This window comes from Rhinoderma darwinii, chromosome 1 (assembly GCF_050947455.1).
Source record: "Rhinoderma darwinii isolate aRhiDar2 chromosome 1, aRhiDar2.hap1, whole genome shotgun sequence".
In the NCBI taxonomy this organism is placed as follows: Eukaryota; Metazoa; Chordata; class Amphibia; order Anura; family Rhinodermatidae; genus Rhinoderma; species Rhinoderma darwinii.
The window spans coordinates 194,942,338-194,967,626 of record NC_134687.1 but is presented as its reverse complement, the minus strand read 5'-3'; the positions used below and the strand labels follow the sequence as shown (position 1 = coordinate 194,967,626).

The 25,289-nt window shown below is 41.5% G+C and overlaps 1 protein-coding gene across 1 annotated transcript in view; it reads right to left on the bottom strand.

The window, feature by feature from the left end:
• The window catches only part of ADAMTS3 (ADAM metallopeptidase with thrombospondin type 1 motif 3), a 228,624-nt gene extending 204,268 nt beyond the window's left edge, over positions 1 to 24,356 (bottom strand). Inside the window, exons 1-2 of the mRNA XM_075860687.1 lie at positions 23,758 to 24,356; positions 22,607 to 22,634 (exon numbers count right to left, since the gene is read on the bottom strand). Of these exons, the coding sequence (XP_075716802.1) occupies positions 22,607 to 22,634; positions 23,758 to 23,826 (97 nt within the window). The 5' untranslated portion in view covers positions 23,827 to 24,356. The remainder of the gene's footprint in view (positions 1 to 22,606; positions 22,635 to 23,757) is intronic.
• Positions 24,357 to 25,289: the final 933 nt, after the last annotated feature.

The following is a 25,289-nucleotide window of genomic DNA, read 5'->3' as shown; positions in this document are numbered from 1 at the left end:
AATTTGTCTAAATGGCTCTATAAAATTTGAATAAAAAACTTGACAGCAGAGGATAATTAGTAGACTGACCCAAAAAAAGGAAAGAAAACAGGGCCTCCCATATACATACACACTCTGCCACACAGGGCCCCCTTTCTATGATTTGTAGGAGAGTAGGGCAGCATTACCCCCTGGATGGTTCTCCTCCTGCTTGCTAACATTGCAATACTTGCAAAGCGGGGGAGACTTGCCTATGGTTTAATCACACATTGGGAACCAGGATGCAGCCAATTTGAGATGAGGCCCCATTTCTCCATGTGCCTATAGCAAGATGCATGTGCTGCCTCTACGTATGTTTGCACATGAGAATCACAAGGGCAAGAAAAATAGCTACTGTTGTAATACTATACCATTACCCAAAAGGCAAGGACAGAGGAAGATGCCCACAGAGCCAGCGTCTTCCAGAGAAAACTAAATAAGGCAACTGCATATAAATATATGCCATTTATTGCATTCTGGCAATCCAGTCACATCCACTAATAGACCAGCATTAAAAGATTACTATTTAAATAACTAATATAATTTTGGAAGAGATCTGGCTCCTTTCAAAACATTGGGAGACCTCATTTGACTTGGTTAGAGGTGACATAAGGTCAATATGAGTATAATTTATCTCTTATATACTTATAAATAAACATGGCTCAGATCTCAGTCAGATTTTTATAGGAATAAGTGCCTAGTGTTATTCCATAATTACAACTACTGAACGCTAAAAACAAGTATATAAACGTTTTCATTATGTTTCCACATAAATAGATACATTTTCTCAACACTGAAAATGGACTGATTTGATAACAATTTGCTTACCTTGAAGCAAGTATTTATCTATTAATACATGAACACTCTAGATCAACAGAATCGGATGGAGGAAATAATCAGTATTAAAGAATGTATTAACTGTAATGATTATAATTGCCCCTCAAAGGATAATGGCATTCACTCATTTATATTGTAATGTCCACATAATTGCAGCATCTACATAGCAGTGCCCACACAGTCGCTCCAGCCACATGGAAATACTTTTATGTTTAAAGTAGCACTCCTAGAAAAAATGTTTCCCCTCCCCCCACCGCTTGTAATTGAGGTGGCATAATTGATACTGTGGTTAGAAAACTCCCCTATGGCTTTGTCTTGTAGTTACAGCCTCCGTTCCGGGTAGCCCTTCAGTCCCATGACCACCGCTCTAACTGAATCTTACAGCATCTCCTGTGTGGACAGGAAGTCAGTCACCCTGTTTAATGGTATGAGAGTCTCGATGTGAGTCTCATAGTATAGTCATGAATAGAGATACTGACTTTTTGTCCACACAGTAGACGCTGTTAGATTCTGTTAGTCAGAGGGGGGGTCATGGGACTGAATGGCAGCCCGAAATGGAGGCGGTAACTACAAGATAAAGTGAAAAGTGAGCTTTCTAACCACAGAATCATTGATGCCACCTTATCTACAAACAGGGAGGGGGCAAGCATTTTTAGCTGGGAATGCTTTTTTAATCAAGTTTATTGAATTTTTATATATTTAGTAACAGAAATAAATAATTTATGGAGGACCAAATAAAGACAAGTCAGCAAATAACATCTTTATTTGAGCACAACTATACTTCTCCCTCTTCCTGACACAAAAACCTGAGCATACTATGTCCGGAGGAATTAGTTAGCAGTTATCAGATGATCATCAAATTCAAAAAGTGCGGAAAATTGCTGTTACACCTTGATCCACACAAATACAAATACTATTTTCTCCTGAACAAGGCATGCACAACCTCACGGTTCGCAGACAGCGGCCGATCGGGAACCTTAGTATAGAGCAAAAAGATAAGAGGAAGACAGATGAAAGGTAGGAAGAAGCGACAAGGAAGGACAGAGAGGAACAAAAAGACAGGAAGAGAGGGGGAAAAAAAAGAAAAAGAAAAAAGTAGGGGGCTTGAAGGTGTTGTGGGGAGTGGTGGGAAGTGTAGGAGGAAGTCTTGGAAGTCAGATGGTACTGCAATGGCAGCGGAGGAGTCCTAGAGAAACAGGTGTATTTAGCTGTAGGAGTGTGTTCTAGAGGGTTCAGGGTTGCCAGATCGACAGAAATTTTTACTTTTCTCTAGAATTCTCTGCTGACAGCACTTCCATTCTATAAAAGTAGGAAATCTCGCGCTGCCATTCGGAAAAGTAGGGTGTGTGAGTTGCACGCCAATGATGTGGTACAACCGAATGTTCTGCAGTTAAACAATATTACAAAAGGTTATTTTTCTATGAGCTAATAGAACCTGTGTGTATGGATCGTAAAGCTATTTATGGGGAATTGTCAACTCTTTTTCCGAAAATTTGGCGGTATGTAGAGAAGACCGTATTCAAAAAAGGTTTGATCTTGTCACATCACCATCAGACATTGAGCATTGTACCCCTATCAGTTCAACAGTGCCAACAGGTCTCTGGGTCAGTTGGGCAGATTGTGTGAAGTTGTATTAGAAATCGGTACCACCTGGTCAGGTTTATAAAATTTTTCTCCTGCGCAGTACAAGCTAATGATGGAAATACCTTTAGCAGCTTCAACCTAGGCACTGTTCATGTATAACAAGATGCACTTATTTGCAAGGATTTGCACTTATTTGCTCGCAGGTTGCTGTTAAATAGACATTTCTTTAGCCAACACCATGTACTGATGAAGAGAGAGAGGGGCACTTAAAGTGTTGGAGGGATTGTTGAAGGACGATTTAGATGGGGATGAGCCAAGAAGCAAATTCCACTCATGAATGTGTAGGAAGTACACGACATTTCCATCTTTCTCCCTTTGTCTGCAGGTTGATATCTTTGTCAGGCTATTGACTGAAAAGTTGAGGACAATCTGTGCTAATTATAGTTACAACTTGACTAAATGTGAATGTAAGGCTTTGAAGGAATTGTGACAAATGAAAGATATTGTATTCAAACCTGCGGACAAAGGGGGAAATATCGTGGCATGGCCTAGTAATATGTACGAACAGGAGGCCAGACGACAATTGAATGACACTGATACATATAGGACAATGCAACAGAACCCAATTACCTTGTTTGGTTCTAAATTAGAAATTATTTTAAAACGAGCTGTTGACAATAGAATCATTACATCAGAGGTATATGAAGGTTTGAGAGTGAAAAAACCAAGGATTCCAACCCTATACTTTTCACCCAAAGTTCATAAAAATGTCCAGCCTCTTCCTGGCCGGCCAATGATTTCGGGGATCGGGGGATTGTGTGAATTTACGTGTCGATTCGTCGACTTTTACTTAAAGGCAATGTAAATGTTTGAAATTGGTTTTTAAAAAAAAATTAAAATGTGTATTAGTGTAAACTTTGTAAATAGATTTTATTAAAAATAGTTTTTACTTTTTTAGATGCAGCTGCTCTGTATTCTCTATACACAGCAGCTGTATCTTTCGCTAAATCCTGCTCCCTTCAAGTCCGCAGGACTGACGGGTTCGGTGACAGCGGGTCCCGCGGGTCCCTGACACGAAGGATCAACCTGTAAACTATCACATCTAAGTTATGAACTTAGATGTGATAGTTTACAGGTGGATCACGCAGGACCCGCTGTCACTGAACCCGTCAGTCCCGCGGACCTGACGGGAGCAGGATTTAGCGAAAGATACTGCTGGTCTGTATAGGGAATACAGAGCGGCTGTATCTAAAAAAGTACAAATTATTTTTAAGAAAATGTATTTACAAAGTTTATTAACACACACTAATACACATTTTTATATAAAAAAAACACTTTCAAACATTTATATAGCCTTTAAGACCATATGCAGAGGCTCTCCCCTCATTTATTCGTGACTCTACAGATGTAATATCACTTGAAGGGTTAAAACTCAAAAGAGATATTTATATTGTAACTAGTGACGCTGAGTCGCTTTATACCTCTATTCATCACAACCATGGTATTCAGGCATGCGGATTCCTTAAAAAAAACAAACAGGTAATCTAGATAATGAATTGGTTCATCTTGTCCTTGAGCTATTGGAATTTGTGCTTTGTCACAATTTCTTTATTTTCAAGGATAAATATTACCTACAAAATTGAGGTACAGAGATGGAGGCAACTTGTGCCCCATCATACGCCAATTTATTTATGAGTTTCTGGGTAAGGAATATGATTTTGAATTAACAAAATCCTTTCGAATCATCTGTAGTGTCATGGAGACATTTTATAGATGACGTGCTATTTATCTGGCAGGGGACTGAGGAAGATCTTCTGCTGTTTCTGAATTATTTAAATGTGAATGATATGATCATCAAGTTTGCGTGCAAATATAGTAAGACAAATGGAATTCCTGGACCTACAGATTCTTGTTGAATCTGATGGTAAGATTGTGACAGATATTTTTAGAAAAACAACCTCTGTAAACTCCTACCTAATGATTGACTCCTCCCACCCTAGACATGTTATTAAAGCGATTCCACAAGGGCAATTTCTTCAAGCTAAAAGTATCTCTTCTTCTGATGACTGTTATGAGCGCCAATCAAAGGACCTGATGAAGAGGTTATTAAATAGAAGCTTTGAAAAATCCCATGTTATTCGTGAATATGAACACGCGAGGGTCATGAATTGGATAGATCTTCTAAAACCCAGACCAAAAAATGGGTCTGATGAAAATGTGGTAAGGTTTATTTCTGGGTATAACAAACAATAGAATGCTATAAGTGATATATTCCATAAACATTGGTCCATACTAAAAACGAACATACGGTTGTCCAAAATACTTACTCCTGATCCGGCAATGACACCTCGCCATTATTTATTAATAATATACTTATAATATAACACGCGAGATCACTTGTGCTGTCATTCACAGAAACTTTACCAAAGTATCGGGCGTGATGAATAGACATCGCGTCCTGGCTGGTGGTGATATCTATTCACTCCCAAGACACTTCGGTAAAGTTAATGTGGGAGTATGTGACTGCACAACGGGATCTCGCGAGATCATGCTGTGTTGCGAGTACTGCTAAAAATGAACGGAGAAAAGTGTATGACGCTGATTGGTCAAAAAGTAAAAACACGCCCAGTTGTCTATTAAGAAACTAATTAGCATAAATCTAAAATTGCTCATAACTTGCTCAAAATGTATAGTTTTTCAGAATTAAAAAACACTGTTGTTATCTACATCACAACACCGATCAGATTATGTAGGAGATAGGGCACTTATAATGTGGTGACAGAGCCTCTTTAAGTGTACACATATATATATATATATATATATATATGTATACTTTTTAGCACTTTTATGTGGCTCTTACTTGTTCCCCGACATTAGGGGGCCTTATTATCCACTCAAATCTAATTAGCATCATTTGTTCCCCAGATGTTCACATTTCACTTTACTTTATGTTTCTGTGCATGACGCCCACGAATGTTAGCCATCTGTTAATCTTTGGTTTGGCTAGATTATTTCTCCGTAGTCTTCATGCAGATTACATGAATATATACATATATATCTTCATGTGGTTATTATCATTATTTTTGTGTTGGTATTATGCCCGCGGTGTGTCTTATGTATATAATTTTTACTGGGATCCTCGGTTTAGTATGGCCTGGGCTAGGTGGTCTGGCTTGCCTGTGTTTACATCGTCACACATTGTGTTTTGCATGGTGATGGACTCTCGCCGCCTGCCCATCCACCTTGTGCTGCTTTCCCTCAGGCGGGGATTGCCCGGCTATTTATATACACTACCGTTCAAAAGTTTAGGGTCACTTAGAAATTTCCTTATTTTTGAAAGAAAAGCACAGTTTTTTTCAATGAAGATAACATTAAATTAATCATAAATACACTCTATACATTGTTAATGTGCTAAATGACTATTCTAGCTGCAAACGTCTGGTTTTTAATGCAATATCTACATAGGAGTATAGAGGCTCATTTCCAGCAACCATCACTCCAGTGTTCTAATGGTACATTGTGTTTGCTAACTGTGCTAGAAGGCTAATGGATGATTAGAAAACACTTGAAAACCCTTGTGCAATTATGTTAGCACCGCTGTAAACTGTTTTGCTGTTTAGAGGAGCTATAAAACTGACCTTCCTTTGAGCTAGTTGAGAATCTGGAGCATTACATTTGTGGGTTCGATTAAACTCTCAAAATGGCTAGAAAAAGAGAGCTTTCATGTGAAACTCGACAGTCTATTCTTGTTCTTAGAAATGAAGGCTATTCCATGCGAGAAATTGCCAAGAAACTGAAGATTTCCTACAACTGTGTGTACTATTCCCTTCAGAGGACAGCACAAACAGGCTCTAACCAGAGTAGAAAGAGAAGTGGCAAAAATGAGCAACAAGACAAGTACATTAGAGTCTCTAGTTTGAAAAATAGACGCCTCACAGGTCCTCAACTGGCAGCTTCATTAAATAGTACCCGAAAAACGCCAGTGTCAACGTCTGCAGTGAAGAGGCGACTCCGGGATGCTGGCTTTCAGGGCAGAGTGGCAAAGAAAAAGCCATATCTGAGACTGGCTAATGAAAGGAAAAGATTAATATGGGCAAAAGCACACAGACATTGGACAGAGGAAGATTGGAAAAAAGTGTTATGAACAGACGAATCGAAGTTTGAGGTGTTTGGATCACACAGATGAACATTTGTGAGACGCAGAACCACTGAAAAGAAGCTGGAAGAGTGCCTGACGCCACCTGTCAAGCATGGTGGAGGTAATGTGATGGTCTGGGTTTGCTTTGGTGCTGGTAAAGTGGGAGATTTGTACAAGGTAAAAGGGATTTTGAATAAGGAAGGCTATCACTCCATTTTGCAACGCCATGCCATACCCTGTGGACAGCGCTTGATTGGAGCCAATTTCATCCTACAACAGGACAATGACCCAAAGCACACCTCCAAATTATGCAAGAACTATTTAGGGAAGAAGCAGGCCGCTGGTATTCTATCTGTAATGGAGTGGCCAGCGCAGTCACCAGATCTCAACCCCATAGAGCTGTTGTGGGAGCAGCTTGACCGTATGGTACGCAAGAAGTGCCCATCAAGCCAATCCAACTTGTGGGAGGGCCTTCTGGAAGCATGGGGTGAAATTTCTCCCGATTACCTCAGCAAATTAACAGCTAGAATGCCAAAGGTCTGCAATGCTGTAATTGCTGCAAATGGAGCATTCTTTGACGAAAGCAAAGTTTGAAGGAGAAAATTATTATTTCAAATAAAAATCATTATTTCTAACGATGTCAATATCTTGACTTTATTTTCTAGTCATTTTGCAACTCATTTGATAAATATAAGTGTGAGTTTTCATTGAAAACACAAAATTGTCTGGGTGACCCCAAACTTTTGAACTGTAGTGTATATATATATACATTATTGGCTAATATATATTATTACTATTTTATCATAATGTATGCGGTTGTGGTGATGGGGTCTATGTGAGTGACAAGCACCGTTCGTGTTGTGCACAGATGGTGCTCTCCTTCTCATGGTCCCTGTCATTCTATCATTCTTTATACAAAATTTGAAATCGATATTATTGCTTGCTCTTGGGGGGTTCTTTTGTAAATGCATACTGGTGTATATGTTATTTAATAATATACTATATCCCCATTGATATATTTATAATCATGGATTTGTCAGCGCCTTGGTGGTAGCCATGGAGACCGCCTCTAGTTTGCATTATGCCGACCGTAAATACTTTTATAGGTACGTTAGGAAGGGCGTGATGGTAGATCGAAAGCTTTCTCACCTGAGTATATCCTTATAGATTATCCTCTGATTTATTTATTTAAATATCATTAGATGTTCTTTGTTTTCTTATATAGTAGGGTGGTGAGTGTGAATGCGCATCATGTGATGTCTCCGGCGTCATATCGGAAAGTTGTCAGAGGATTGGTGAGGGCACGCACCAATTGACGGCAATGACGCGGGGGATTTGACGCTGGGCAGGTCCTTGATGCGTCATGCGCCATGGACACTGCTTGCTTGCATCAGTATTTAAACCCTATATGGGACTAGCATATTTACCTTCTGACGAAGGGTGCGAAACACGCGTCGAGGTGTCTCCTCTGGTGTAACTTTCATGTGCCATTATGTCAGCCACATGTAATTTAATTACAGTACGTTTGGCTATATATATTCTGTGGTTCCCCTATCTGGAATCTCATTCTAGATATTGATCCCTTGTGGATAAGTATTGATACACATACTGTGACTTAATTATGGTCATGGTGCTCTATATTAACCTGATAATGGTCATGGTGCTCTTTTTCACCTGAGGCTGTTTTTAATTTATATGTTTTTATCCTTTTGTATATATTTGTAGGGGAGGGGGTATTTTGTCCAAATTTTGGACTAATAAAGATTATATAATAAAATAAAAAACTGTTATGGACTATTTGGTCTGAATAATTGTTACATAGTTAGTACGGTTGAAAAAAGACACATGTCCTGGCTTATACATTTTTTTGGTATTATTAGTGTTCACGTATAAGATAGCATTAGCAATCGCATTCTCTATACAACACGATATTGCCCACGCAGCACCTCTAGTCATAATATGTTTTGAACATTAGAACCATATGGAACCTCCAGTTATAGCAGTGCCCATAAGGTAGCTCCAGCTACAATACTGTCTATAGCAGGGGTCTCAAGCACGTGGCCCGTGGGCCGCATGCGGCCCCTGGGGCTGTCATCTGCGATGTCTGGGGCTTCCCCAGAGCCGGAGTCCCGTGCAGAGTGCTATTATAGGCTCTGCTTCGGGACTCTGTGGAATTCCCTGACATCGCTGTCCATATATGGAGAGTGTGTCAGGGTCTTCCCCAGAGTGGAGTTCCGGGCAGAGCACGAGTATAGGCTCTGCTCCGGGACTCTGTGGAATTCCCTGACATCGCTTTCCATACATGGACAGTGTGTCAGGGACTTCCCCAGAGCGGAGTTCCAGGCAGAGCGCTGGTATCGGCTTTGCTCCGGGACTCTGCGGAATTCCCTGACATCGGTGTCCATGTTTGGACACATGATGTCTGGGGCTTCCCCAGAGCGGAGTCCCGGGCAGAGCACTAGTATGGGTTCTGCTCTGGGACTCTTCTGATATCGCTGTCCACATATGGACAGTGTTGTCAGGGTCTTCCCCACAGTGGAGTCCCGGGCAGAGCACTAGTATAGGCTCTGCTCTGGGACTCTGTGGAATTCACTGACATCGCTGTCCATATATGGACAGTGTGTCAGGGTCTTCCCGAGAGCGGAGTCCAGGGCAGAGCGCTAGTATCGGCTCTGCTCCGGGACGCTGTGGAATTCCCTGACATCGCTGTCCATATATGGACAGTGTGTCAGGGACTTCCCCAGAGCGGAGTCCCGGGCAGAGCGCTAGTATAGGCTCTGACCGGGACTCTGTGGAATCTTCTGACATCGCTAGCTACATATGGACAGCAATGTCTGGGGCTTCCCCAGAGCTGGAGTCCCGGGTAGAGCGCTAGTATAGTCTCTGCTCTGGGACTCTGCAGAAGCCTCTAACATCGCTGTCCATACATCGACAGTGATGTCAGGGTTTTCCCCAGAGCGGGAGTTCCAGTGATGTCAGGAGCACAGCTGGAGTCCCAGGAAGAACCTACTAGCGCTCTGCCCGGGACTCCAACTCTGGGATTGCCCCTGACATCCATGTCCATATATGGACAATGATGTCAGGAGCAGAGCTGGAATCCCAGGCAGAGTGCTAGAAGTGGCTGGGACTCCAGCTCTGGGCAAATCCCCTGACATCACTGTCCATGTATGGACACTAATGTTAATGGCTTCCCCAGAGTTCCAGCGCAGAGCCTATACTAGTGCTCTGCTCCGGGACTCCGGCTCTGGGGTTGCCCCTGATATCACATTCCGGTCCAGGAGGATCCCCTGATGTCACTGTGTATGGACAGTGACGTCAGGGGCTCCAACAGTAGAGGAATCCCCAGCCAAAGCGTCTGCAACGCTCTGGCTGTGGATTCCACTTCTAGAGGGAGCCCCAATGGAGCTATCTACTTGGGGTATGTGTGGCATTATCTGCAGAGGGCACAGTGGCAGCATCTGCGGAGGGCACTGTGGCAGCATCTACGGAGGGCACTGTGGCAGCATCTAAGGAGGGCAATGTGGCAGCATCCACAGAGGGCACTGTGGCAGCATCTAAAGAGGACACTGTGGCATTATCTAGGGGTGTGTTGCATTATCTACAGAGGGCACTGTGGCATTATCTACAGAGGGCACTGTGTTATTAGCTACAGAGGGCACTGTGGCATTATCTACAGAGGGCACTGTGGCATTATCTACAGAGGGCACTGTGGCATTATCTGCAGAGGGCACTGTGGCATTATCTGCAGAGGGCACTGTTGCATTATCTGCAGAGGGCACTGTGGCAGCATCTACAGAGGACTCTGTTGCAGAATCTACAGAGGACACTGTGGCTGCATCCACAGAGGGCACGGTGGCAGTATCCACCGAGGGCACTGTGTCACTATCTAAAATGGAGCTGCCCAATCTTGACATGTGTGTCTGCCAAACACTGCCAACTGAGCCGCCGGATTGCATTTAGCGACACTTAAACTGGAAAACTGGATTGTTGAAATAAGCACGTGGAGAAATCTCTCAAATTTTAAACCTAGCGGTATTATTATAGCAATGTAGTATTATTATTATAGTAATATAGTTTTATAGTAGTTCAAATAACTAATTGATTAACAATAATTTTGTGTTGTATCAAATTTGAAACTAATGCGGTCCGTCAACTTCCCATTTTTTCTATATGTGGCCCACTTACCCGGCCGAGTTTGAGACCCCAGGTCTATAGTGTAGAGATAACCACAGCAGTGCACAGAATTTCCCATGCTAAAGTATTTCCCATAGATTACTATTGGTACTGCCCATATAGTAGCCCTGGCTATAGTACAGCCCATATAGTAGCTCTACATATAGCAGCTCCCATATAATCCTAGCCATAGTATTGTCCATGTTATTGTTTATTTCATTGGAACCATAAAAAAATAAGGGGACAATCCACCACCAGCTGGTTAAATTGACAGATTTCACATATTTATCCATCCAAAATGTGTATCAAAATAGGAATTAAATTAATTATAAGTATTTTGTATAAATCTTATGTCGACTCCTGTTTCCTATTTGAAACATTAGAATGCCCACTGCTGATGAACAATGTATGTCTTGCATTAGTAGTAAAGGAAGAGCACATTGTGAAACTGTTTATATGGGCTATTTGGCATATGGTTACAATGATAGTATAAAGAAAGTATTCTTTATCATGTGATCTCATGTAGCGTGATAAATGTGTGTTAGATAGCATTTTCTGCAAAAACAATATAAACTTCTTAAAATATTCATCAAACACATCTAAGAAATCATGGATGGAACCATGAATTTCTAAACACTAAATAGTTTTGATACAATCCAAAGTGCAATTCCTTTGAAGGCCTTTTGAAGTTGGGGTCCATTGTGTGCACCCTGTCATAAGACCATAGCACATGGTACAAATTAATGTATTAATCATTTCCTAACATGGCTGAACAAAGAATTTGTGGAATCATCTCTGCTTTACTGATCTATAGCTTTTACACAACCAGGATTAGGAAACGTTCAAAAAACAGTAGAGGAAAAAGTTACATAGTTACGTCCATCCTGGTCAACCTCCGAGCAACCCCCTCAATGTAATTGTGCCCGATTTTGCCTCAAGAGACAAGAAAAAGATACTTCAACCACCAGCAGGGGCAGATAAATTCCCTGGATCAAACCACAACTAATATTTTTATTACCTTACTACTTTACTGTGTAATCAGAGATTAAAGCTACAAACCGGAGGTTAGTATGTGACAACATTAATGTATATAGTTTATTAAAAATGTATGATTAGTAGTGAAATCAATACAGGTTTATAGAGAAAACAACTTGATTTTTTTTTAAATTACCCCACCCCAGCCATGGTGGTTCAAACATGGAGAACAACAGTCATCTCTTTACAAGGTGTCGTGAGCAGACCTCAGAGTAGTATGTGATGTACTGCCCCTCATTTTCCGTACTACTCTCCTTTAGTTTTGCCCAGGCTCTGCTGGAAAATATGCCAGAACAGTGAATAAACAGGGCAAGAGTTTCCAGGGGTAGAGGGGAAAGTTGAGTTAAAGGGGTTTTCCCATAATCAATATGTATAACCTAGCCACAGGATAGGTGATAAATACCTGACCGGTTGGGGTCCGACTGATGGGACCACCACCGATCACAAGAATGGGCTCATATTGCCGTGCTTGCGAGCCCCATAGGAAAGGAGTGGTAGTGGCCACCTCTCCATTAATTTCTAGGAACCGTGAGGACCCCCACTGATCAGATATTTATCACCTATCCTCTGGATAAGTGATAAATTTTGATTATGGGAAAACCCCTTTAACTTAGGGGGTATGTCCAGAGTCTAGAAAACGCAAAATGTTATATTTATTTATTTAAAGAGGTTGTCCCACAAATAATATTTATCACCTATACACTGGATAGATGATAAATCCCTGATTGCTGAGGGCTCTATCGCTGGAACCTCCACTGATCACTAGAACGGGGGTCCCGAACTCTCCCTACCCTCTCACTGCATGACCGCAGTGAGGAGAAATTTGAACGTAAGGTCACGCATGTGCCCTGCCACTCCATTCAATGTCTATGGGGCCAACGGAAACAGCTGAGCGTTGGACTGGAGTGGCAGGGAGCATGTGTGACACTTGTTCAAGTGATCTGTGGGGGTCCCAGAGGTGGGGCCCCCTAGCGATTAGACATTTGTAATAAATGTTCTTTGTGTTACAACCTTTTAACTTTAAGAACAATGCTCATCTCTAGTAGGGCCAGATAACACCACATTCTCTTTACTATCTGACCAGCTTCTAATAACCACTAGTCTCCTCTAGTCTTCAACAGCTTTACTGCATGGAAGGACACAGGAAAAGTAGAGCTTACTCTGTGTGTGACAAGCAGCCGTGGTTTTCACTCATTACATACAGAACAGCATGATTGAGAGCATCTGTATCTGACAGGACATACAGTTATGGCCCATTGACACTAGGTAAATCGTTCCTAAACTGATTTACATAAAGAAAAATTATCACCATTGTCAGCGGTATTAATAAAAGTAAATGCCACTTATATTGATGTTACATTACATTTACAATACATATGTCTGTCTAGTAGACGGCTCTTGGAAATGCTGTTGTGAGCCAACAATAACACTGCCTACCGGGAAGAGAAAACTCCTCCACAATAATTATACTGTTGAAAATGTCCATCAGATTTTCTGAACAATATTGCAAACCACCAAACATTGCTTGTCGGTGATTTGAAAAGCTATTCAATGTAAACGGGCCTTTAGACATAGAGAACCTGTCAATAGACAAGTGCATGGAGGTTATTAGAAGCTTGTGAGACAGAACAGACAATGTTGTACTTTTATGCCCCCTGAGGGAACGAGCGTGATTTTTTAAGTTAGTAAAGTAGCTCACACTCAGAGGCGGATAATAATAAGGGCAATCTGGGAAAGTGGCCAGGGCCCAAGGCTGACAGGGGGTCCAGTTCGCCCCAGTTCTCCTGAACCGGTTATTAAAATTACAGCCAGCTCAGAGAACCGGGGTGAAGCAGGACCTTACACATAATTGTATCTGCGTCCTTAGGATGCGGATACAATTGATTCCTCTAGCGCTGGCGAGAAAGGGAACTATCAGTTCCCTGACTCGCCATTCATCGCTTTAACAATGATGCAGTCGGCGCGATGACGTCATCACACCGACTGCACCGTTACGCTGGATGACACCTGGTCTCTGACCAGTCCTGTGTTGCTAGAGGACGGCGCGGGAATGGGGACAGGTGAGAATGTTATGTTTTGGTTTTTTTTCAGTGGGCAGCGTTGGGGGCAATAGCTACAGGGGGCACTATCTATAGGGGGCATTGTGACTGGCGCTATCTACAGGGGACTCTGAGGGGCGCTATCTACCGGGGGCCTTGTGACTGGCGCTATCTACAGGGAGCATTGTTACTAGCGCTATTGTGACTGCGAAATCTTCAGGGGGCAGTGCGACTGGTGCTATCAACAGCGGGCTCTGAGGGGCACTATCTACAGGGGGCATTATGACTGGCGATATCTACAGAGGGCAGTGTGACTGGCTCTATTTACTGGGGGCATTGTGACTGGCGCTTTCTACAGGGGGCTCTGCGGTGCGCTATATACAGGGGGCATTGTAACTGGCGCTATCTACAGGGGCCACTGTGAGTGGCGCTATCTACAGAGGCATTGTGAATGGTGCTATTTATAGGGGGCATTGTGAGTGTATTTGGTGTTATACTTTACAGTGTTTGACACAATTCTATTCATGAGGACAGGGTATGGTGATATTCTATTCAGGGACACGGTGTATAGAAATATTGTATTCAGGGGCACAGTCTATGATACTAATATATTAAGGGGCATAGAGTGTAGCCCCATGAGAATTTAATCTTTGTAAATAGGTGCGGAAATGTTGGAAAAGTGAGGAGCTGAAGACATCTGAGTGGAAAACTTTGCAGGAATGGGACGTGGTTGGGAGAAGTCATCATAGAGGTCTGCACCGGATAGAGAAGAAAAGAGAAAAATAATCTGAGAAGACGTCACTTGTGAGTCACTAAATGTAAATGTTTATTCTCCCTCTGACTGATCAGTACTGCAGTCACTGTATAATCTGCAGCGAGATGAGGGAGAGTAGCATTATTTTTTGTAAAACAGCATCTCCCAGGATATCCTTACCATTATTCAGGCTATACTGGGAGCTGTAGTTTTATGTTGCACAAACTTATACGGCAGGGGTTAAACAGAATTTGCAAATGATCTCTGTACTGAGCTGTATTTGTGCTGGTGCTATATATATATATATATATATATATATATATGTATATATATATATATATATATATATGTACTGAGCTTGGTTCTAGTGTTGTATTTATGTACTGAGCTTGGTTCTGGTGCTGTATATATATGTACCGAGCTTCGTTCTGGTATTGTATTTATGTACTTAGCTTTGTTCTGGTATTGTATTTATATACTTGACTTTGTTCTGGTGATGTATATATGTACTGAGCTTGGTTCTAGTGTTGTATTTATGTACTGAGCTTTGTTCTGGTGCTGTATATATGTACCGAGCTTGGTTCTGGTATTGTATTTATGTACTTAGATTGGTTCTGGTATTGTATTTATGTACTTGGCTTGGTTCTGGTGCTGTATATATGTACTGAGCTTAGTTCTAGTGCTGTATATATTTACCTTATCTTAAGGTAAAAGTAGATGTTAAATCTACTTTTACCTAAAGATAAGGTTAATATATACAGTAAACACTAAAACAAAAAAAAAAAACATGGAGGATTTGCAGTTTTTTCCAATTCACTCATTATATTGTAAAAAAAATGACAAATGGCTAGGATTTTAAGTGGTTAAACAACAGACTGGTTCTGTAAAGTTATATTTTGAACTGAATTCTGTGCGGAAATTACGCAGCATTTACAGTAGCAACAAAGTGGATGAGATTTAGAAAATCTCATGCCCACTCTGCGCATAAAAAACGAAGCATAAACATTAATAAATTGACCTGCGGTGCGGAATTTAAATCCACAGCATGTCAATTTATGCTGCATTTTCGTTGCTTTTCTGTTGAATTTAATGAGGTTGCAAAACCTACAACAGAAACCCATGTGCTGCGACATTTGAGGCGGAATCGCAGCGATTCCGCACCAAAAATCGCAACTCAGTGGAAGAATAAAAATCATATTTACCCTGAACTCTCTCCTTCTACCTGCAGTCCGGCTTCCTGGCATGACGTTCACATGGCTGCAGCATCACGTGGCCTGCGACGTCATCTTAGGAGGCCGGACTACACACAGAAGAGAGGGAGGGCGTAAGTATGAGCGTTTTTGTTTTTTTTCCCCAACGGAATTTCCGGACGAAAAACGGCACTACAATGTGGTGCGGTTTTTCGGACGGAATAAACTGCGGGTTTCAGGTCGGATACGCTGTGCAGTTTTATCCGACATGTGGGAACCCGGCCTTCACTTTGCTTGAATTTGGTTAAGGACGCTAATTTCTCATAAAACCAATTTGACACAATATCCAAGATGCTCTAAAACAATTACAGGCTGCAATTCACATCACAACCACTGGGTGGCCACACATAGACACATATAGCATAGACATCTTGCGACAGTGTATCGCAAAGTCATGTTTTTTTTCAAAGCTAGTCATCTCGCGCCAAACATCTCAGGATATGTTGAGATATAAGGAAAGGTAAAGAAGGACACATCTGTATGTAAGATTTGTATGTGACACCCGTGCTTCTCGACCTGGGTCGCTAAGCTGTAGTCTGAACATATGCTTTGAGATCAGCAGAATTAATGTGATATTTTATACACTTATATTACTTTCATCTCAAAGGGGTTGTCACATGACTACAACCTCTGGACGGGGGTCCTACCAATCATAGTATAATTTTATATCCCAGCGGCATGCCACAACATTATATAATGGAAATACCCATTTATCCAGGTTACCACACAAAAATACACATGGTGGCCCAAGTATTGCGATATTACCATGTTAGATAAAATACTAGCAGGATATTCCCATGAAAGACATTTATGGCATATCGATTTGATAAGCAATAAATGTCAGATACATTATATGGGGGGTTCAATCACTCGAACCGCCACCAATGCCAGATATGTCTTTCATGGGAGAACTCATTTAACACATGCATAAAATAAGAAAGTAGTCATGTACTAGTCAGCATGAAACCTTTTTATACAAAAGATAAGTAATATCTGAATGAAAATGCAATGAAACAATAATTGTCACGATAAATGATTATCTTATCTGTGTACACATATAGAAAATCATTATGCACTCACAAGACATGGTATACAGTACATAGACAGCGAAAATTACATCTATACAAGCCAAACATTCCGTTTTTAGCTGCTTTTAAGAATATCTATTTTTTGGGTCAGGCCTAGTTTACATTGCGTTTTTTCCTTCTGTCAGAGGAAGTTATTAAAGTCAAGATCTTCGCGACATCGGAGTCTCTGACCAGAGCATCAGAAGCACTTTAGCCTGGGACTCCAGCCTTGAGAAGCCCCTGGCGTCACTGTCTTGAGATGAGTCCAGCGGCATTCTGAAAATGCTCAGATAATTCTGGACTCTTCTCTGGTAATTTACATACAGCGCACATTGTATTATAACTTTCATTTTAGATCAAATGCTAAAATGGAGTTCATGTTTAATAAGCTAAACCCCAGCAGTAGAACCACATAATGGTGGTTTAGTGCCCTAAAATTTAGTGAAAGGCTCCCTTTAACACTGTATAGTTTGGTACAATTTAGAACTTGTTAAGAGCCTTATGATTATTATTAAGGGAGAAAATACAATATAAAGCACCTGGCACAAATAAAAGAACGGAAATGTCAAGTGTGCAATGGAATAAATGAGGAAAGATTATGAGGAAAGATAAAAAGAACTAAAACCTATTTAGCCTTGAAAAAAGACGACTAAGGGGGGACATGATTAATTTATATAAATATATGAATGGCACATACAAAAAATATGTTGAAATCCTGTTCCATGTAAAACCCCCTCAAAAAACAAGGGGGCACTCCCTCCATCTGGAAAAAGAAAGGTTCAACCTGCGGGGACGACAAGCCTTCTTTACTGTGAGAACTGTGAATCTATGGAATAGCCTACCGCAGGAGCTGGTCACAGCAGGGACAGGAGATGGCTTTAAAAAAGGCTTAGATAATTTCCTAGAACAAAAAAATATTAGCCCCTATGTGTAGAAATGTTTTACTTCCCCTTTCCCGTCCCTTGGTTGAACTTGATGGACATGTGTCTTTTTTCAACCGTACAAACTATGTAACTATATATATATATATGTAACTATGTAACAAAGCATATAGGTATACAAAACATCAATAAGAGCTATATCCGACCTATGTTGCATTGATGAGTATCCAAAATGAAAAGGAAAGGCATAACTATGATGCCAAAGAACCAAGATACTGACCCTTAAGTATGTGTCTGGTGTGGAGGGTGAGGTGCAGTGGTGTAATTACCGCCGTAGAAACCGTATCGGCTGCTACGGGGGCCCGAGGCATTAGGAGGCCCATGCTGCCCGTCGACACGCCCCCCCCCCCATATGCCTGGTGGCACCGCTAGCAGCCGTCATGGCTGTTACAGCGGTAGCGACTCTACTACGGGGCCCTTGCCGCCGAGTCTCTAACATTTATGGATCGGGCGGCATGGGCCCTCTCATGCCCAGTGGCATCGCTAGCACCGGAGGGGGCCCCGGTGCTAGCGACAGCCACCCCCACTTGCAGTAATTGTACCCGCGCCTATAGAACGCAGGTGCAAATACATGCATTAGCGCCTTACAATGACGCTGATTGGCAGGGCAAAATGACTTGCCCCGCCAAACAGCGCCTTTCAACGACACTAGTGGCGCGATGACGTCATCACGTCGCTTCCATGGTTGAAAGGCGCTGGTTGACGGGGCAAGTCATTCTGCCCTGCCAATTAGCGCCTTTCAACGAGGCGCCGCTTGTTCAGCTGTAGCAGACCTGCTCAGAAGATCTGCATTGCATTGACGGCGCAGGAACGGGATCATGTGAGTATGTAAAGTTTTTTACGTTTTTACTACTAAAACTGTAAGTGGCATTATCTATAGTGGGGGCTCTATCTACATGGAGGGGTCTATATGTGGGGATGTGGAGCACTATATACAGAGGGAGCTATATGTAGGGCTCTATTTACAGGGGTGGGCCATATGTGGGACACTATATACAGGGGTGGGCTATATGTTGGACACTATCTATATGGGGAGCTATTTGTAGGGCACTATCTATAGGGTGGGCTATATGTGGGACACTATATACAGGGGTGGGTTATACGTGAGGCACTATCTACAGAGGTGGGCTATACGTGGAGCACTATCTATAGGGTAAGCTATATGTAGGGAAGCACGGTGGCTCAGTGGTTAGCACTATTGCCTTGCAGCTCTGGAGTCCATATGTGGGCACTATTTACAGAGGCTCTATGAGGGTCCCTATCTACAGGGGGCATGGTGTGTGTGTGGCACACAGTGTATGGTACTATTATAATCAGGGACACAGTGTATGGCACTATTATAGTTAGAGGTGCAGTGTATGGCACTATTATATTTAGAGGTGTTGAGAATGTTATCTTTGTTTATAGGTGGAGAAATGTTTTAAAAGTGAGAAGCTGAAGACATCTGAGCGGAAAACTGAAGAAATGGGTCATGGCCGGGAGAAATCCATCATAGAGGTCTAGACCGGAGGGAGAAGAAAAGAGAAAAAGAACTAGAATCTGAGTCGTCACCGGTAAGTCACTTAATGTAAATGTTTATTCTGCCTATAATCCGTACTGTAGTCACTGTATGATCTGCAGCGAGATGATGGGTGGTATGATTTTTTTTTTTTGTGAAATAGCATCTCCCAGCATATTGTTACCATTGTTCGGGCCATGCTGGGAGCTGTTGTTTTACGCCGTACAAACCTAAACGGCAGGGGTTGCACTAAATTGAGCTGTATTTGGTTTGGTGTTCTATATATGTACTGAGCTTTGTTCTGGCACTGTATATATGTACTGAGCTTGGTTCTGGGGCTGTATATATGTACTGAGCTTGGTTCTGGTGCTGTATATATGTACTGAGTTGTTTCTGTGGCTGTATATATGTAATGAGCTTGGTTCTGGTGCTGTGTATATGTACTGAGCTTGGTTCTGGTGCTGTATATATGTACTGAGCTTGGTTCTGGTGCTGTATACATGTACTGAGCTTGGTTCTGGTGCTGTATACATGTAATGAGCTTGTTCTGGTGTTGTATATATGTACTGGGCTTTGTTATGGTCCTGTATATATGTACTGAGCTTTGTTCTGGTGCTGTATATATGTATTGAACTTGGCTCTCGTGCCATATATATGTATGAGCTTGGTTCTAGTGCTGTATGGATGTACTTCGCTTGGTTCTAGTGCTGTATTTATGTACTGAGCTTTGTTCTGGTGCCGTATATATGTATTGAGGTTGGCTCTCATGCCGTATATATGTATGAGCTTGGTTCTAGTGCTGCATATATGTATGAGCTTTGTTCTGGTGCTGTATATGTCAGAGCTTGGTTCTAGTGCTGTATTTATGTACTGAGCTTGGTTGTGGTACTGTATATATGTACTGATCTTGGTTCTGCTACTGTATATATTTCAGAGCTTGGTTCTGGAGCTGTAATTATATAGGATAAATTTATAATAACAAAATTGCAGGGCAGATGGAATTGTTTTCAATTCATTGTATATTTCATGGTAACCTGTCTGGTAGTTTTAACCCCTTGAACCGCCACCATGCGGTAATACATGACCTGACAATATTTCCAAGTTTTTTTCAGATGCAACAAAATCTATAAAATCAACTTTTAAAATGGTGCACACTACACTATATGCTAATTACTCATTAAAGGGTCATGGGTCGGTGCCGCTATCCTGAAGAGTCACGTAGTCCTGCCTTCAAACCCACCTTTCCATGTTTGATTGACATCCCACTGGCTGATACAACTTTCTCAGATGCGCCATTGCCTTGTACTACTTGGGGGGCTGGGTGGCACTATATACAAGGGGGGGCTGTGTGGCACTATACACAAGCGGGAGCTGTGTGGCACTATATACAAGGGGCTGTGTGGCACTACTAAGGGGGCTGTGTGGCACTATCTACTAGGGGGGCTGAATGGCACTATTTACAAAGGGGAGGGCTGTGGCTCTATCTACAGGGGGCTGTGTGTGGCGTAATCTACAGGGGTCTTTGTGTGGCACTATCTACAAAGGGGGGCTGTGTGGCACTACATACAAGGGAGGAGGCTGTGTGGCACTATATACAGGGGGAGCTGTGTGGCGCTATATACAAGGGGGCATTATGGCGATATTTACAGGGGTGTGAATGGCACTATCTACAAGGGGGAGGTTGGGAGCGCTATCTACAAGTGGGGCGTGACTGTCCACAGACGGGGCTGTATAGCACTGCCTACAGGGGGGCTGTATGGCACAATCTACAGGGGGCACTATCTATAAAGGGGGATGCGTGTGACACCTGGGGGTGGTCCCAGTCAAGAGTTTGCTATGGGGCCCAGTCTTTCCTAGTTATGCCCCTGGTGAGGCGGGTGGACAGAACTGAACTAGCCTGGAGAGCTGTGAATTGATGGGGTTATCTTCTCCTTCTCTGTACTACATACGGTAACCTGGGTTGTGAGCACCTGAACCCACATGATACATTGCTATTATTTGCTTTTGTACATTGCTGATAATCTTGAACCAGAAGGACTTATTAAATCCAGCTCTGTTGCATTATTTCTTACAAGTATTGATCTTGTTTTTTGACTATTTATTTTTGACGGGGAAACGCGTTGAAACGCAGTTTATTATGTCTATCTTTTTAAGTCAATCAGAGCCACCTCTCTAGACATACTGATTTCTTTTTCATCATTCACAAACTCCGTTTGGTGGTTGTGGCATGTTTTTGTATGAGTATATCTTTTTGCTGGGTATCTTTTTTATGTTTTTCTTCATTTGTACCCATGATTTTGCACAGTTTGAAGTTTTTGCACATATTTGCTTTTTCTATTTGTGCATTTGCCTCTCTAGGTCCCACTGTACCTGATATCCACTATAAAGAATTGGCTAGACCATTAATAGGGTATCTAGGGTACAGGTTGGAGCCGTCCCTTGAGTAGGGGCGTTACTCCGACTAGGAAGGGTAACCCGATAGGGTATACCAAGGTCGGTTGTTTTTCTTGTTCTCTCAACTCAATGAACAAAAGAAAAAAAACCTCTCCCCTCACTCTTAGAATTATTGTTTGTATCATTATTTGGAGGGATAATCATTTTACCTTTTTTACGTTTTACCATGTACGTTTTTTGATTAGCTGATTTATATGTTATTTATTTTTTTACTACTTAAACATTGACTATACTTTTGTTTGGTTCTGTGAACATATTCTGTGGATATGTCTCCCTCATGGGAAAACCCCCTTTAGGTGTATGTTCACAAGTGGCATGTTCACAGAAGTTTAGCCATGCGTCTGCCACTTTTTTTTGTGTTTTTTTGGTAAAAAAAATTTGTTTTTCTGTAACTGTAAAAAAGCAGCAAAAAAGCACGAAAATGCATGTGAACCTACCCTTACATTTCAGACATCACGATAGATAAGATTTACATCCCTGGTAATATTATGAGGTATTACTATAATGATAACATAATAATAACGATGATGATAATAATAATAATAATAATAATAATAATAATAATAATAATAATAATGACAACAACATTGTAACAAAAAAATACATAGACACAGCGTTTCCAAGCAGTATATTGCTGCAGAACACTTACGCCCCCATTAGGCAACATGAGAGAGAGCAGGAATTTGTCTGAATAGCTATGATACACCTTGTAATAAAGATATCAAGAAACCTGTGTTAGGAATTTAGCAAAAATGAGAAGTTGTCCATTTGGGTAAAGTTGTAAAAATTATTTTATACAGCTGCACTGATAAACTTACCTATCCGGGTGTTTCCTACATTGCCAGCCTGGGTTTAAAAAAGAAAAAAAAGAACGTTAGTTTTATTTAGATGGGTTGGACACTTCACGGTTAAAGTACACTGCATGGTCTGTGCTGGGTAGAAAACCAAAATTGCTCCAGGCAATTTTAAGTTTATTGGTGGGTTTTCCATGGCTGAATAAACATCTCTGTTGCCACCTATAGTCTAAGGGCTTTCATAATATGTTTAACATAGAAATTTTAGCAAAGAGTGCCCCATTCAATAAATCAGCACGGCTATGCCAACGAATCCAGTAGCCAAAGGCCCTAAAGTTAATTAACTTAGCAAGTGCTGCAAGCCCACAATGGCAAAATCTATCATATCCCGTAAACATACTGATATATATCCTGATATCCTGTAAACATACTTATATAATATACATATATATATATATATATATATACACACACACACATGTATAGCAGTAAAACAGTAAAAATGTTAGCCAATTCTTGTTCAGAAAGTGATACAACCTGGAATAATCTAGTGATTTGGTTTAAAAAAATGTTTTTTAAAAAAAAAGGGCAATGTGATAGATACCTACACTGGAAACATCAATATAATGAAAATTAGGACTAACTTCATATGAAATATGTGAAATGGATGTTGTCAAGTAGAGGGAGATTGGCACGTGTAGCCACTGCCTTCTATGATATTTAAACATGACACAATCATAATGGAGAAAGAAAGAAAGAAAGAAAGAAAGAAAGAAAGAAAGAAAGAAAGAAAGAAAGAAAGAAAGAAAGAAAGAAAGAAAGAAAGAAAGAAAGAAAGAAAGAAAGAAAGAAAGAAAGAAAGAAAGAAAGAAAGAAAGAAAGATAGATGATAGATAGATAGATAGATAGATAGATAGATAGATAGATAGATAGATAGATAGATAGATAGATAGATAGATAGATAGATAGATAGATAGATAGATAGATAGATAGATAGATAGATAGATATGAGATAGATAGATAGATAGATATGAGATAGATAGATAGATAGATAGATAGATAGATAGATAGATAGATAGATAGATAGATAGATAGATAGATAGATAGATAGATAGATAGATAGATAGATAGATAGATAGATAGATAGATAGATAATATTTAGAGTTTGCACTTACTCGTTGAGCTGAAGTCTTGTCATCTATCATAGCCACGGCTACTAGAAAGCAGAGTGACAGGAGAGCCATCACGGGTCCGGGTAAAGTCTACAGCTAATCCTGGGCTCCACACACGGTATATGACGCTTCTCTGATGCGGTACCGCGGTCTCCTCAGCAGCACATGTGAGCCGAACTCCTCTATCCTTTTCACTATATATCTCAGCTCCCTGTCTCCTCTATGTAAGTTTCAATGGACGTGTCATAGGACTCTTCTACTACTCATTTATGGTGAGGTCCTGGGTAAGGACGACACTTGTGTCATACAGTTAGTTCTACTAGATAGGGAAAGTGTGGTCCTTTACTAGAAAGGCTTGCAAGTCTACGTGTTACACTACCAGGTAAATTAGTTGTACTAGCCCTTTAAGACAGAAAGGACATGCTGCGGGACGGGAGAATGAGAAACTTCTTGCTGCTGTGAAGTACAAGTCCTCTGCTCAGGGTCAATAAGAAGGAGGGTGGGGAGCTACAAGTATTCATATACCTTCTAGTCAAAGCAGAATAAGATATCTAATAAAAGGGAGCAAAGCTGGAAGGAGGAAGAGGAAGAGGGGGAGAGAGTCAGTGTGTGACTCCGGTGCTCAGAGAGCGCTCTGCTTTCCCCCTCAAGCCTCCCAAACATCTAATACAGGCCTGACTGACACCTCCCCCTGAGACGTCAACAGACCCCCTTCTCTTCCTCTCCTACACTGGCTGCAGGGATGTGAGCTGTATGAATGGAGATATACACCCAGTGCAAGGAGAACTGAAACTGCTCTCCCTTTGTCAAGTCCTTCAAAATTGTAGGATTCCATGTCACAGGAAAAGTTGGGTGACAACCAAATGGCCACCAGTACAGTTCCTACAAAGTTTGTCACACATCTCTCCTGGAGTCTTGACTGTTATTCCTTCGGCTTTCACATCTGCGGTTAGGGGTTGTCACTTCAAGAAACAGAAGGAACAAGAAAAATTCACAGTGGACAACTCAAGGGGATATATTTAATGTTACTGATTTCAGGTAGAAACACACCTCAAAGGGGTATTCCAGCCAAAATAAGTGACGGCATATCACTAGGAAATGACATCACTTTCTGATCCGCAGGGGTCTGGTCACTGGGATCCCCATCAATCACGAGTCTGAAGGGGCCAGGGCTCCTTTAGTGTTTTCTCTGCCCGATGGCGCTACTTCTTGTCAAGTGAATGAGGTCGGGTCGTGGTACTGGCTGTTTGTGGACGGCCGTGGCATGGGGCAGAGAAAAGACAGACTACTGTGCTCCACAGAGTGCCACAGTCCCTTCGTTCTAGCAATCAGACCCCCATAGGTTAGCCAGTGACGGCATATCCTGGTAATATGTGTCACTAGGTGCACCCAAAATACCCTTTTAATCATATGTGTTTCTGTTAGTCCTTGGACAGGTACTGATACCCAGCTTTGAAAGAGTACTCAATATCTAAGACCCATCACATTTGGTAGATCAGATCTCCCATTCCCACATTTGCCATTATTTGAATACT